Here is a 15,923-nt window from a genome sequence, read left to right on the forward strand (position 1 = left end):
AAAATTGCAGCCTCACTGTGCCCATCAAATGCAGCCACTGTGCCATCCATTGTCACCACTGTGCCATGCCATCAAATGCAGTCACTGTGCCATGCCATCAAATGCAGCCACTGTGCCATCAATTCGCGCCACTGTGCCATGCCATCAAACGCAGCCACTGTGCCATCAATTGTCACCACTGTTCCATGCCATCAAATGCAGTCACTATGCCATGCCATCAAACGCATCCACTGTGCCATCAATTCGCACCACTGTGCAATGCCATCAAACGCAGCCACTGTGCCATCAATTGTCACCACTGTTCCATGCCAACAAACACAGCCACTGTGCCATCAATTCGCACCACTGTGCCATGCAATCAAACGCAGCCACTGTGCCATCAATTCGCACCAATGTGCCATGCCATCAAACGCAGCCACTGTGCCATCAATTGTCACCACTGTGCCATGCCATCAAACGCAGCCACTGTGCCCATCAATTGTTGCCACTGTGTCCATTGTCGCCACTGTGCCCTTTAATTGTCGCCACTGTGCCCATTGTCCCCACTGTGCCCATTGTCACCACTGTGTCAATTGTCCCCACTGTGCCAATTGTCCCCACTGTGCCCATTGTCCCCACTGTTCCCATTGTCACCACTGTGCCCATTGTCGCCGCTGTGCCCTGTAAAAAGCCCCTCCCCCCCCCGCCCGGCACTTACCTTTCTGGAAGTCCCTCGATGTCTTCTCCCGCCCTCGATGACGCTTCAGCCAATCAGGTTACCGATAACCAGAACCGGTGAACCTGATTGGCTGAGACGCCTGTCCAAGGAATGCACCCCCCCCCGTACGTCCCCTGGATATGCATCCGGAACGCTGAGGGCTGCAGAGGCTCTGATAGGCACTTCCGCACAGCCAACCAGCTGGCGTTATTCAGGTGGCCGGCGCTCAAGTTCCGGCCATCTGAATAGACCAGCGGCCGGCAACAATAACATAGATTCATGCAATGCATGAATCTATGATATTGTAATCGTGGCGGTGCGAGAGCCAGAGGGGGCGGCGCTCCAGCGCCCTCTATAGATGCACCGCCATCTTGGGTGTATAAATTCTCTTTGATCTTTGCTCTTTTGGCTCTAATGGTCCTTCTTCTGCAGACTCTTCATCTAGTTCTGGGGGTGATTATACAGTCTCTATTTCTGGGTTACTCAGCAAGTTTCCAATCTCTAGTTGATGGTCCCGAGGCACAAACTCTAGGTCCTCTGGTCTAGGAGTGCTTGAGTCAGTTTCTGCAGGAGGAGAAAGTGTAATGGCATCTAGAGATGTAGATGGCCACAACCAAGTCATGTAAACTTCCTCCTCTCCGCTGCTTTCTCTTTTGTCTTCATCTGAGGTTGGAGGTTGTGACCTGGTGACTGGAACTCATCTGGAAAAAGATTAAAGATGGATTGAGTGAAGGCGTCTTGGTTCTTACAGGTACTCAGAAGACCATTCTGAAGCAGCAGATTATTCTGATGCCGCGTCTGAAGAGGCCCTGTCCTCCCATCTGGATGGATTTGGTACACAGGAAGGCCAGGCAGCTGTTTGTAGACGATGTATGACTGGGAACGCCACTGGTCAGTCGTCTTATGCTTCCTAGAGGGTCCCAGGTTTCTCAGCAGCACTTTATGTTCTGGCTGAAGATCATGAACACGTACTCTCAGGTCATAAGTCTTCTTGTTCCACTGACCTCTGGCAACAGAAGTTTTTTGAGCCTTCACGTAGTACATCTTTAGATTCTTGCAGAGCATTTCTACATGGCCCAGGGGCGGATCCAGGGGGCAACGGGGCAATTGCCCCCTCCAAGAATGCATGTGAGTGACTGAGCATGCGGGTGAGAGACCTGTGGCGGGTGGCTCCGCGGGTGAGAGAGACCTGGCGGGCGGCTCTGTTGGTGAGAGACAGCATGTGGGCCCGGCAGCTCCGTTGGTGAGCTGCTGTGCGGCTCGTTGACGGTGTGTGGCCAATCATGGAGCCGGTGGGCGGGAAAGCAGAGAGATGACATCATCTCTCACCGTCCGGCGCCTACCCTGCATTCCTGCAGTTCCGCCCTCACTGTGAACCATCTGCAGGCAGCCGTGGCAGCAGAGAGATTACACCATCTCTCTGCTGCCTGAATTGTAATCCTGCTTTTCCTTTTATGGTTACACAGCCTGGTCGCTATAATCTTTTTATTTGGACTATAAACTGAAGGACCTACGAATAAATGGTTGTGGAACAAATCATTTGAGTTTCCATTATTTCTAATGGGAAAATTTGTTTGATATACAAGTGCTTTGGATTACAAGCATGTTTCTGGAACAAATTATGCCGCGTACACACGATCATTTTTCGGGTTGTAAAAAATTACGTTTATTTTTAATGCCATTAAAAATGATCGTGTGTGGGCTTTAGAGCATTTTTCGGGTTCTGAAAAACAGGCAAATTTTTTTTCGAACATACTCTGTTTTTTAACTACCTTTTTAACGTTATCGGGTTGTAAAAAATGGTCGTGTGTGGGCTTTAACGACGTGAAAAATTATGTTTAAGTCATGAGACGGGAGCGCTCGTTCTGGTAAAACTACCATTCATAATGGAGTAAGCACATTCATCACGCTGTAACAGACAGAAAAGCGTGAATCGTCTTTTACTAACACAAAATCAGCTAAAGCAGCCCAAAGGGTGGCGTCATCCAAATGTAACCTCCCCTTTATAGTGCCGTCGTACGTGTTGTATGTCACCACGCTTTGCTAGAGCATTTTTTTTTAACGATCGTGTGTGGGCAAGGCCGTTTTAATGATCGGGTTGAAAAAAACTTTTTTCCTGGCCAGTCCTCCCGTCAGCACATCATGGGTTAATCCCTCCTTTGGTCCACCAGTACCACCTTCTTTTAGCTAATAAGTAGGGGGCCCCTCCTCCCAGTCCTTGTTCCTTTTTTTTGGTCGGACGACCAGACCACTAGAAGACTCTTCCAGAAACTACAAAATGAAGAGGATATTACCCCCCTACCGAACCAATCCCACCCAGGTTCAGCCTCTTCTCGGGTTGGAAGGTCCAGAAGTAGTAAAGGTATGAACCTTTATGATCCTGGACGCTCAGGTGCATGAGCTGCGGGCATTATAGCTTTAGAAGAGCTTACTTTATGATTGGGGGCTGTGGTGTGTCTCTTCCGTTTGCTGTAGCATGTGTGCTCTCTTCCTGCTCTGAATCTGGACTCCTTAGGAGCGCGCCGCCCCCCCCCCTCCCTCCACTTTCTGTCAGGCAGCGATGATGTCACAGGGGGCGGTGCCGGAGGCGTGCCGGGGGGCGGGTCTCAGAGTACTATATAATCTGGCAATGGCAGAAAGCTCAGTGCGGTCTGCCACTGCTCTGGAGAAGGAAGTGTGAGGTAAGCCTCCTGCTAGGGAGGAGATGAGAGAGATTGTGTCAGCATTGCAGCGCTGGGCTGTTCTTTTTAAAGAGGATGTTTTTCTTTCTCACCTTATCTGACAGAGTATTCAACAATCGTCCTAACTACCTGCTGCCACCCTGAATCACTTTCTTTGTTGATCTAAGGTAAAAATACCTATTAAAGGGGCAGTGTTGTTTTAAAAAAAAAAAAAAAAAAAGAGAGAGAATAATAGAAAAAAATTGTGTATATATATATATATATATTTATTTATTTCTTTTAGTGTACATATATGTGTATATAGAGGTATTTGAGACAGATATGTAAGGATATGTAGATAGATAGGTGTATAGGTTTAAAAAAAAAAAAAAAAAAAAAAAAATATAATAATAAATAAATAAAATATATTTATATAATAATATATATATATATATAGATACATATATTTATTAGGGACTCTGTCTGATGTTCCTGTCCTGATTTTTTATACAGCATGAGCTCACAACAGCCCCAGAATGCACCAAGATCTCCGGACAGGTAGGAGGGGTCAACGGGGGCCACAGTTTAAAAGAGTGCGCACCAAGAGCTAAAAGTAGTTTTTCTTGGTTGTCTTTTTAGGAGCAGAAGCCCTAAAATAAGACATGAACGGAGAAAGAAGTCCCGCCACCGCTCAAAATCTCCGCAGGCGTCTGGCTCTCGGGCAACGCATAAGTCCCATTCCAGCCCAGCACGCAAATCCAGTCACTCTGCGACTGTAGCAGAGCAAGATGGGTCAAGACCCTGCCCAGACGATGGTCTTTGTTGGGCATGTTCGGCTCCATCCGAACCTGGCAAGCTTCTTTGCGCCGGCTGCATTAAAGATATGGCTACAGACCGGGAAGCAGAGGCAAAAAGAATTAAAGACTATATCCAAGACGCAGTAGCAGAGGGTATTCAGGCAGCCTCAGCTACCAAAACACCTAGATCAAGGCCCAAAGTTAGTAGCGTCAATCAGCCAGGACGAGACGATTCACCTACTCGGGAGACGCTATCACCAGGCTCATCGGACTCTGAAGAGCCCTCAGAGTATTTATTTGATTTTCAATATATTGAATCATTTGTCACAGCCATAAGAGAGGCCATTGACTGGGATCAGGATGTTCAGCCGCCTGAAAAAATTAAAAGATTTTTTCCTAGCCGTAAGAGACAAGGGGTTACCTTCCCCCTCTTACCAGAAATCCGAGAATGGTTCGAGGAAGAATGGGAAAGGCCAGAAAGGAGGGCAAACGTTCAAAATCGTTTCTCAAGGTTGTACCCTTTTAAAACTCCAGAGGCAGACCTTTGGGACTCACCATTGGGCATAGATGCGGCCTTACAGCGCTTGGCCAGACAGGTCGCACTGCCTTTGCAGGATTCCACGACCTTTAGAGATCCAATGGATAGACGTGCAGACACAGATCTGAAAAAGGTATACTCAGCCGCAGGTGCAGCGTGTCGCCCGGCCATTGCCCTAACTTCAGTCTCCAGGGCACTCAAGGTCTGGACCACGAGAACCCAAGCAGCCCTTAAAGCAGAGACAGGCTCAGAAGCACTCATACAAACAATGGAGGATTTCGATCTTGCTGCCGATTTCATAGCAGAAGCCTCTATGGACTTGACAAAGCTACTTGCAAAGATCATGGCTTTTGCAGTGACGGCAAAGAGGGCTCTTTGGTTGCGGCATTGGGGCGCAGACAGCACCTCCAAACTGAGTCTCTGCAATATTCCGTTTAACGGCAAGGTGCTGTTCGGAAAGACCCTAGAAGAAGCTATCAGTCGGGCTACAGGGGGAAAATCGGGTCTAATGCCACAGAGACCCAGGAAGAGACAGCAGGCCACTCGGCCAGCCCAGCCAGAGTACAAAAGGGCGTATGACGCCAGGGCATACAGGCCAGGACGGTAATATACAAGACCCTACTGGAAAAACCCACAAAATTCGTTTTTGCGGAAGGTAAAGTCTAGAGCGGCGCAGACCGCAAAGAAACCCGAGAAGTCTTTTTGACGGGATATCCGCCCGTCCTGTCCAGGTGGGCGCCAGATTAATGTCCTTCTGGGGAGTATGGGCGGAAGAAGTCAGGGACCAATGGGTCCGCAAGACAATCAGATACGGTTACAAAATATCTTTTCAGCAGAAACCACCCAATACGGTGGTCCATACAGAATGGCCAACAGATCAGAAAAAACGGAACTGCTTACAAGAATATTTAACCGGCTTGCAGCAAAAGAAGGCAATCTCACCGGTACCCCCATGTCAACAAGGAAAAGGGGTATATTCTCCAATCTTTCTAGTTCCCAAAGCATCAGGAGATCTCAGACCAGTTTTGGACCTGAGGGTTTTAAACCACTTCATAGAGCCCAAGACATTCAAGATGGAATCCATATTTACAATCATCTCTGTGTTGCAACCAGGAGATTGGCTGATATCAGTCGATCTAACGGATGCATATCTGCACGTCCCAATCAACAAAAGACTTCAAAAATATCTAAGATTCCTGGTGGGGGAAGACCACTTTCAATTCCGGTGTCTGCCCTTCGGCATCAGCACAGCCCCACGAATATTTTCCAAAATCTTGCTAGCAGTGATTGCCATCATTCGCCTGAAGGGCATAAAGATTTTTCACTACCTAGACGACATTTTGGTAGTGGCACGTTCAAGCAAAGAACTTGCGGGTCAACGCGAAATGGTTCTGAAAATCCTATCAAGGTTTGGCTGGATCATCAACAAACAAGAGTCAATTAATTCCCTCACAACAGATGGAATATCTGGGACTGGTCTTCAATACAAACAGAGGCCTGGTCCTTCTACCCGAACGAAAGAAGGCAGAGTTGGTAGCTTGCGTTGGCAGCGTGATGAGATCGTCATCGCTAACGGCGAGAGACTGTATGACCCTACTCGGGATGTTCACTGCAGCAAGCCCAGCCATCCCTTGGGCAAGGTTCCACACAAGAGCCTTCCAGACAACCTTCCTGAACCAATGTGATGGTACCTCTCTCCACCAAAGGATCCTCATTCCGAGTGGGATTCGACAGAACCTAGCCTGGTGGAAGTCATCAGAGAACCTGTCGCGGGGCATGCCCCTCAGCCCCGGGGACTGGGTTCTGATAACTTCGGATGCCAGTCTCCGGGGCTGGGGTGCTCACTGCCTCGGCAGGCAGGTGCAGGGGCTTTGGAGCAAAGCGGAATCCCGACACTCCAACCTCTTGGAGCTGCAAGCAGCATACATGGCCCTACGGGCGTTCGAGAAACTGATACAGGGTGCTCGAGTCAAACTAATGTTGGACAACAAGACAGCAGTGGCATATATAGCCAGACAGGGCGGAACCAAGAGCTTGCCACTTCTGCAGGTGGCAACCAAGATATTTGTTTGGGCCGAAACACACCTGGAAGCCCTAACGGCAGCTTATATTCCGGGCAGCCAGAATTCCATCGCGGATCATCTGAGTCGGGACTTCCCCGACAAGAACGAATGGGCCTTGAACTGGAAGTTCCTAGAACCAATATTTTCCGAGTGGGGGACACCCTCGGTGGATCTGATGGCGACTCGAGCCAATGCAAAGGCAACTCAATTTGTCTCCAGGTTCCGTTGCAACAGGTCCTTGACCCAGGATGCATTCTCCATTCCATGGGATTTTCCCCTAGTTTATGTTTTCCCGCCGGTGGCGCTAGCAATGAGAACTTTGTTAAAAATTGCGAAGGAGAAGGTCCAGACAATAATAATTCTTCCCTTTTGGCCGCAGAGGCCGTGGTTCCCTCTACTCCTACACATGGTGTCGGCTCCCCCGATACGGCTACCGCTAAGGAGGGACCTCCTATGGCAGCGCCAATGGGTACACCCCAACCTGAACAGGTTGCAACTGACGGCCTGGCTGCTGAATCAACCAGACTCCAGGCACAAGGCATCTCAAAGGAAGTAATTTCTACACTGTTAAAGTCTAGAAAGACCTCAACCAACGTCACCTACAACAGGGTCTGGGCAAGGTTTACAACCTTTGCATTGCAAGAAAATTTCTCCTCACTGAATCCGAGTGTGGCACAGGTACTGGACTTTTTGCAATCAGCTTTAAACAAAGGCTTGGCGTATAGTACGTTGAAAGTACAAATATCAGCCTTGTCGTGTTTTACAGGGCATAGATGGGCAGAAGAACCACTAGTAAAACAATTTTTAAAGGCAACCTTGAAAATAAATCCTCCAAGAAAGTGTCTGTTCCCGGCATGGGACTTAGGCACAGTGCTAAAAGCGTTGCTTCTACATCCTTTTGTACCGGCAGAATCTTGTCCATTCTGGTTTCTAACACTCAAGTTGGTTTTTCTCACCGCCGTAACATCGGCAAGGAGGGTTTCGGAGCTAGCGGCCCTGTCCAGTAAAGAACCGTACTGCATCATTCTTCCGGACAAAGTAATTCTGAGGCCTTCACCAATAGCAACACCCAAGGTCGTTTCAAGATTCCACCTTAACTGGGAGGCAGTGCTACCCAGCTTTACATTACCTCCTAGGCAGGTAGAAGAACTTGACCTTAGACCTCTGGACATGGTCAACCTTTTCTCAATTTACCTACACCGTTCTCAACAAGTACGCAAAACGGATTCCCTTTTTGTCCTACCATCGGGACCTAAAAGAGGACAAGCAGCTTCAACAAGAATAATCTCAACCTGGATCACCAAAGTAATAAAGCTCACATACGAGAAACAGGGGCTGACGCCTCCACAGGCAACTAGAGCTCATTCTACCAGAGGGGTGGCAGCCTCTTGGGCAGCATTTGCCAAGATTCCGGTTGAAGAAATTTGCAAGACGGCTAGTTGGAGTTCCTGCAGGACCTTCGCTACGCATTACAGTCTAGACGTAACGTCATCTAAGGCGTCTAGGTTCGGAAACGCTGTGGTATCGGCACCATTTCAGACAAAATGAAAAAAAAAACAAAAAAAAAAAACAATAAATATATTACTTAAGCAGCATTTATAGTTGTCGTCCGAGTCTTATATATATTCCCGCCCTAAGGTGCTAAATCAAATCCCATGATGTGCTGACGGGAGGACTGGCCAGGAAAATGGAAAATTGTTATCCTTACCTTCGGTAATTTTCCTTTCCTGGCCTGTCCTCACGTCAGCACAGCCTTTCCCTCCCTATAGTCTGTCATCCGCCAAAGTAGTGGAACAAGGACTGGGAGGAGGGGCCCCCTACTTATTAGCTAAAAGAAGGTGGTACTGGTGGACCAAAGGAGGGATTAACCCATGATGTGCTGACGTGAGGACAGGCCAGGAAAGGAAAATTACCGAAGGTAAGGATAACAATTTTCCATTTTTCTGAATGATCGTGTGTACGTGGCATTATGTTCGCAATCCAAGGTTTTACTGTGTGTGTATATATATATATATATATATATACATATAAATATGTATATTTTTTTTATAGCACTTTGTATATTTTAGGCCTTAAGAAAGACACTAGTCATAATGCTTAACCAGAGCCCAGATTCCATCTGTGCATATGTTATGGGCCACCAGATAAATTATAAATACAAGTTTCCATGCAGGTGTTATATGGTTATAGGATCTGGGTGGGGTTTATTGTGTGTGTGTGTGTGTGTGTGTGTGTGTGTGTTTTTTCTCCCTGCAGTATGCTGGGGGTGGTCCCTGGAATGTCTGGGGGCTCACACTCAGCAGATATATATTTTTAGGCGGTTAATGGCTTCCTCTATAGGTTGACCTGTAGTAGGCCAGAAGCTTTTTTTTTTTTTTTTTTTTTTAAAGGGAGATGGGATAGACGCAGGGGTGTCAAACTGGCGGCCCTCCAGCTGTTGCAAAACTACAAGTCCCATGAGGCATTGCAAGGCTAACAGTTACAAGCATGACTCTCACAGGCAGAGGCATGATGGGACTTGTAGTTTCGGAACGGCTGGAGGGCCGCCAGTTTGACACCCCTGGGATAGATGACACATGAGTCACAACAGGAAAGCCAGAGCACTGTCATATGGCCAGCTGCAGGGAACCCACGGGGAATATTCTCATGCAATAGTGAGTCGAGGACCTTATAGTCTTCCTTACTCATGGATATCATAGGGACAAAGATTTTTAGTCCCACTTTTTGGTCTCCCATGGCTGCGGGTGGCCGTGCTCCAGGTTTTTTTTTGCCCTCCAAGTGCTAGTGTAGGCAACCTAGGTTGTTGACTAGCAATATGGTCTGAGCGCCTTTACCTCGTTTACCGCGTTTCACTTTCCCCCACATAGGTTTGTGCCTCCTCGTGCTCTCCCCATCTTAGACATCATTCTGGGAAAGGACCGCAGGGGTTGCTTGGCTTAATAGAGAGCCACTTTAGTATAATTTTTTTTTTTTTACGCTTTTCTTTTTCATTTCCTCTTTCAACTATGCCTTCTCTGCTGGTGCATTAGATGTAAATTTTGGGACTAACGTAGGATGTTTATCTTTGAAAGTTAATAGGTTGAATACTCCCCTGAAACGAACAACGGTCCTATGTTAACTTTGGTCTTTGCTAATACATCCTCCCGAGGGATTCATTAGCGGGACCATATTCTTTACTTTGCTCACTATTCTTCAGTGGCTAGTAAATACCAAGAGCTGAGCTATAAGATCCTCACACGGTGCTACAAGGTTTTGACGCTTTTACAGAAAATCTACTCTGATGCAACGAACACCTGCTGGTGCTTTGGAGAGGCAGAGGGTATAATGCTGCATATTTTCTGGTCCTGCCCAAAATTGGAGGGGTTCTGGTCCAAAGTGTGAAATATCATTAAGCAGCTCACTGAACATGACTTGGGATCTGACCTGCCCAGATATCGTCTCCACTCCTCAGATTTTTCAAAGCGTAAAGCTAAAAACTCAATGTTGGCCTACCTTCTGAATGTGGCCAAGGCCTGCATTCTGGCCCTATGGAAGCAGGAATCACCTCCTTCGTGTCAGGTCACCCGTAGCCAGGTGACAAGTGCACCCCGTAGGGGTCAGGGATGCACCACAGGGTGGTGAATCCTATGGCCGACTGCTGCTAGCGGAGACGAAGCGTGAACCTAAGATCACCCAGGGCGCGGAGTCTAAGACCCAGTATTGTATTCACCAGAGCCTTTGATGGTAAGGATGGTCTTGGCCGCTACTGGGTCCAGGTCGCATCCCCGAGATTCCTCAAGTCACACTCCGCAGGGAGAAGGGGGAAGCAGCCAGCAGACCAAACAGTGGTGATGGACAGGCCGAGGTCAGGGCAACAGGCAGACAAGGATAACCGTGGAACATGCAAATAGTCAGGGGCACAGGCAGACAGGGAAGTCGGGGACAAGCCAAAACGGTACACGGAAGATGATCGTAGCACTCTGCAAACAGGAACTAGCAATACACTGCAGACAGGAACTAAGCATGGAACACTGTTGAACAGCACTGCAGACCTGTAGAGCAACGGTTAATATAGGCTTCCTGGGATGGACTAGGGTGGAGCCATACAGGAAGAGGAAGTGATAAAAAGGGGAACCAGAGCAGGATCTGCCTCTAATGAACACATGGAGATCAGGTAGGCAGACAGGCTTGATGCATATTCATGACAGTACCCTCCCTCTTAAGGCCCCTCCCCCTCCCCAGCCTGGAGCCAGGGCTAAAGGGGAATCCCAGAAGAAACCTCTTCGACAAATGGGGCGCAAAGATCTCAGATGCAGAAATCCAAGACGCCTCCTCAGGACCAAATCCTCTCCAAAGCACAAGGTACTGAAGAACGCCTCTGCGGAGACGAGAATCCAGAACTTGAGTATCCTCATTGACCAGAACCGAAGTAGGGACAGGAGGAGAGGATTTATTGAGGACCAAAGGCCTTTTAGGAATAAGTAAGGGCATGAGAGGGTCAACAGGAATCCGAGGAGGATCAAGCAGACCCTTAAAGATGAACTGGGGATTAAGCACAGGACCATCAGACTGGGCAGAGGTCAGAGGAACCCTGAAGTCAGGTTGGTTAGAAGGTGACAGGGCACAGGAGTCAAGCTGGATAGCAGGGAAACCAGCAGAATGCAGAGAGCCCTGAAAACAAGGTAGAAAACCCCATTTGGCCGACGATGGCAATCTATCCAAAGGATGGATTGAGCCCCTTAGACAGGTTGCAGGAGGGCCTGAACAAGAAAAGGTAGGAGGCTCACTGGGCATGGGCTGACCTGGCATAGCTGATGCAGAGGCCGATTGAATAGCATATTCAGGTGTAGCGATTACCCGAATCGCATCACAAGGCGTAGTGACTGCAGAACTCGCAGACAAGTTAGCCTGGCTGTGCGTTTTAGGGACAGTCAACGGTAAACTGGAGTGAATGATCGGCTCAGGTTCACAGACGGGCTCCTCATCCAGAGTGCTACATTGGCTAAAAAGTGCATCAGCCTGACTATTGCAGGACACATTCCGGACATCACTACATGTGGTGGGACGAGCAAAAGATTCTGGAATGGTGGCAACAGGAAGTTTCTCTTTTGGGGCAACCTTGGGTAGGCAAGACGTGGAACAGGAGGGACCCCAAGCCAGGATCTGTCCGGCAGTCCAGTCAATGTGAGGAGAATGGAGTCTTAACTAGTGTTGCTCACGAATATTCGCATTGCGAATATTCGACTCGAATATAGCATATTCGAGAAATCGCGCTATATTTCGAAATTCGCGGTGAATATTCGCAATTCCGAATATTCGATTTTTTACAATTTTTTTTTTTAATCAGATCACATCCTAGATATCTCCATCGACGTCTAAAAGCATTGCTGGTATCATTAGAGACCCTGGGCCGAGTAGCTGAAGCGTTCATTGAATTTTCCAGAAAGATCGCAATGCGATTATTCGGCAAACGCAATATCGCGCGATTATTTTCCTCGCCCCGATCTTCCGCATCAGAGCGATTTTTACAGTTTCATTTTTAAAACAGATCACATCCTAGTGATCTCCATAGACGTCTGAAAGCATTGCTGGTATGATTAGAGCCATTGGGCCGAGTAGCTGAAGCGATCATTTTATATTGCCGAATATTCGCAATGCGAATATTCGGCAATAGGAATATTGCGCGATTATTTGCTCCGCCCTTTTGCATCAGAGCCAATCAGAGTTCTCCTTCCACACTCGTCACAGGTTAGCAACCAATAGGAACCTGCCTGCATGGACATTATATAAGCTCACTCCCAGCACCATTTCATTGCAGATTCAGAAGCTGGCTATAGAGTGTGGAGGCTGTTTCTGTGTTCCTGGTTTCCTGTGTCTTTGTTCTTGATTGATTTAGATCATCACCAGCATTGCTATTTAGTGATTCCAGTGGATCTTTTCCAGTATATCAACTGCTTTTTTCAAAGCAATAGACCCAAGAGCTTTTTTCAAAGCTACGTTTTGTGCTGTTTTGTGCTGTTTTTTTCATTTGTGTTACTGTTTGATCCTGCAATCCTCGCTGTTCAGTTATATTTGCAAGAGATTTCAGAACACATTTTGCTGAGCTTTATAAAAGAGCTTTTCTAAAAGCTAAGTTTTGTTCATCTTGTGTTACTGTTAGATCTTGCAGGTTCGCTGTTCAGTGATATTTGATAGGCATCTCAGTTCACATTTTGTTTAGTTTTCCCTAAAGAGCTTTTATAAAAGCTAAGTTTTGTGTTCAGTTTAGTTAAATTTTGTGTAGTAAGTGTACACACTGTTAGTGTACATTTATTTCATCTAGCTTAGCTTAGTGTGTGTTTAGTGTCTGTGTTTTGTGTTTAAAAAAAAAAAAAAAAAAAAAAGTTAGTGTTTGTTTAGTGCTTTTTTTTTTTTCTTTAATTTTGTAGTCCTTGTCTGGTGTACTACTTTTCTTATAGTTTAGTAGCTGTCTGTGTACGTCTTTGTCTGCGTGCCTGTCTTGTAAAAAATACACAAAAACACATTTTGTTCACATTTACCCCCCCCAATAAAGTTTACCCCCCCCCCACACACATATTAGCAATAATGAGCGGCATCCGTGGCCGTGGCAGCAGGGGTAGGGGAGTTACTCCCAGTGCTGGATCGCTGCCAGCACGGGGTACCTCTCGTGCCCCTACTAGTGGTAGAGGATCGGGTGCAAGGGGAGTACGCCTGATCCGGGAGTTCTTCCCATCGGGCAGCCGCCCGATATTGCCATCTCAGGCTCAAGTAGTGGTGGACTACATGGGGCACAGCAGTGCCACTGAGTCGTCGGTCCCGACTCACAGTAGTACCACCATTACACCGGTGCCTGTACTACCCCCCCCCAGCCCCCAAGAGTCCAGCATCTTACTGTTCGACAGCGACAGTGAGAGGGATCTCTTGGGGGAGGCCATGCATCAGGCAGACCTCCAGCTCTGTCCTGATGGTCAGGACCTTTTTGAAGGGATGGATGAGGAGGATGGGATACCTGCTGGCAGTATCCCAGAGACATCCCTTCAAACTGGTGCTGCTGTTTTGGTGCAGGAAACAGCAGCACCTAGTCAGACCCAGGCGTGGGTGAGGGGACAGCGGAGCCAGGCTAGAGGCTCCATGTCACGTGGTTCCCTCAGACCAACACATCTCAGCCCTTGGTCTGACATCTCTGGGGGCGAAGAGGGTGACCCATCATGGTTGCCATCTGACGCGTCGGCTCACTACGTCAGTGACGACGGGGAAGGTAGGCACCCTGGTGAAACGGTGCGCCAGGTCACCACCAGGGAGACCATCGTCAGGGTCTCCACTGGTGATGGCAGCAGGAGGTGTCAGGAGGAGGAGCAGCAGCAGCAGCAGCAGGCAGCTCCACCTGTGCGCACCGAGTCCCAGCAGGTGCAAGTAAGCGTCACCCCATCTGACAGGAGGGCGGTGCTGAAGTCACCTGTCTGGAATTTCTTTACCCTGGTGGCAGACAACCCTACCGTGGCCATCTGCCGGATTTGTAAAGTGAGGGTGAAGAGAGGGAAGTGTTTGGCTCGGGTGGGTACCACAGCCCTGAACCAGCACCTGAGGATAAACCACTGGGCGTTGTATGACGAGATGAAGCGTGGTGGTGGTAGCAGCGCCACCACCACAAGTGAGCAGGGTACAGCAGCCCCTGCCACATCTTCATCTGTTTCCAGCAGGTCATGCCCCCCCGCTCCCTCTAGTAGAGGTACTGGTACCGGCAGCCAGACCTCTACTTCCACAGCACCCTCCACGTCTGTGTCCCGCACTGCCGTCCGGCGCCAGGCGTCGATTTCAGACGCCTTTGACCGCACCACTCCCTTCCCCCCTGGAGACCGACGTGTGCGTTCCCTCAATGGGCTCCTGGCAAGGGTTATTGCCCAACATCTGCTGCCCTTCAACATAGTTGACAGCAACCCCTTCAGGCAGATGTTGGAGCAGGCCCAACCCCAATGGCGTGTCCCCAGCCGCCATTTCTTTGCCAGGACTGGTGTCCCTGCCCTACACCAGCACATTGTGCAGAATGTAACCCTGTCGCTGGATCACGCTGTCAGCGACAGGGTTCATCTGACAATGGATGGCTGGACCAGCAGGCATGGGCAGGGACGCTACATCAGCTTCACGGCCCATTGGGTTTCCCTCCGAGGCGTCGGTGAGGGATCGTCGGCAACCGATCTTGTGGTGCCGCCCCGGGGTGTCCAGGGGAGAACTGCTGGTCTCCCTCAAGCCACTGTCTCCGCAGCTGCTGAGCCTCCCAGCAAGCGCCCCCGTAGCTACTCAAGTGTGGGGCACGTGCGCTGTCAGGCCGTGCTCCAGCTTGTTAGTTTAGGGGACCGGAGACACACTGGAGAAGAAGTGCTGAAAGCACTTCAAGCTCAGGTCCAGAAGTGGCTGACACCCCGAAGGCTCCAGCCAGGTATGGTTGTCTGCGATAACGGCAGCAACCTACTCGCCGCCCTCCATGCTGGCAGTCTGACGCACGTGCCCTGTCTGGCACATGTCCTCAACCTGGTGGTGCAGAAGTTCCTGCGCACTTATCCAGGGTTGAGTGACATTGTGGCAAAGGCGCGTAGGATTGCCAGCCACTTCAGGCGCTCCCCAACCGCTACCGCGTCCCTGTCCAAATTGCAGCGGAAGTACAATCTGCCCCTTCACAGGCTGATTGTGGACAGTGTGACGCGGTGGAACTCCACCCTCCACATGCTGAAGAGGTTGTGGGAGCAGCAAAGGGCGGTGAGGGAGTACCTGATGGAACTAGGCACTGAGAGGGCTTCACCACAACTCCCTTTCATCGCCTGTGCGCAGTGGGGGCAGATAAACCAGGTCTGCCAAGTGTTGTCCTCCTTCGAGCAGGCGACCAAGATGGTCAGCAGTGAGCAAATTGGCCTCAATAGCGTGCTGCCAATACTGTTCATGCTGGAGAGGACACTAGATCGCCTGCTCGAGGCTGGGGAGAGTGCCTTGGTGGAGCAGGAGGAGTCAGCAATGCTCCACCGAGACCAGGGCCAGGACGAGGAGGAGGAGGAGGAGGAGGATGATGATGAAGAGGAGGAGGAGGTGGTTGCTGGTGTCGTCCCGGAGTCAGGGCCTGGTCAGGAGGGAGAGCCGGTGTTGGGGGCACCGATAGTCCGGGGGTTGGGCATGTCTGAGTTTGACCAGCAGCGCCTC

The 15,923-nt window shown here is 49.3% G+C and overlaps 2 protein-coding genes across 3 annotated transcripts in view; both read left to right on the top strand.

Moving 5' to 3' along the window:
* The window catches only part of C5 (complement C5), a 138,527-nt gene that overhangs the window by 85,325 nt on the left and 37,279 nt on the right, over positions 1–15,923 (top strand). The gene's annotated exons all lie outside the window — the stretch shown is intronic.
* On the top strand, positions 3,351–6,364 carry LOC120913808. The gene is made up of 4 exons (XM_040324050.1): positions 3,351–3,378; positions 3,483–3,545; positions 3,871–3,915; positions 3,997–6,364. Exons 3-4 carry the CDS (start codon positions 3,872–3,874, stop codon positions 5,297–5,299), a joined length of 1,347 nt encoding a protein of 448 aa, XP_040179984.1. The 5' UTR covers positions 3,351–3,378; positions 3,483–3,545; position 3,871; the 3' UTR covers positions 5,300–6,364.

The sequence above is a fragment of the Rana temporaria genome, chromosome 9 (genome assembly GCF_905171775.1).
Source record: "Rana temporaria chromosome 9, aRanTem1.1, whole genome shotgun sequence".
Classification (NCBI taxonomy): Eukaryota; Metazoa; Chordata; class Amphibia; order Anura; family Ranidae; genus Rana; species Rana temporaria.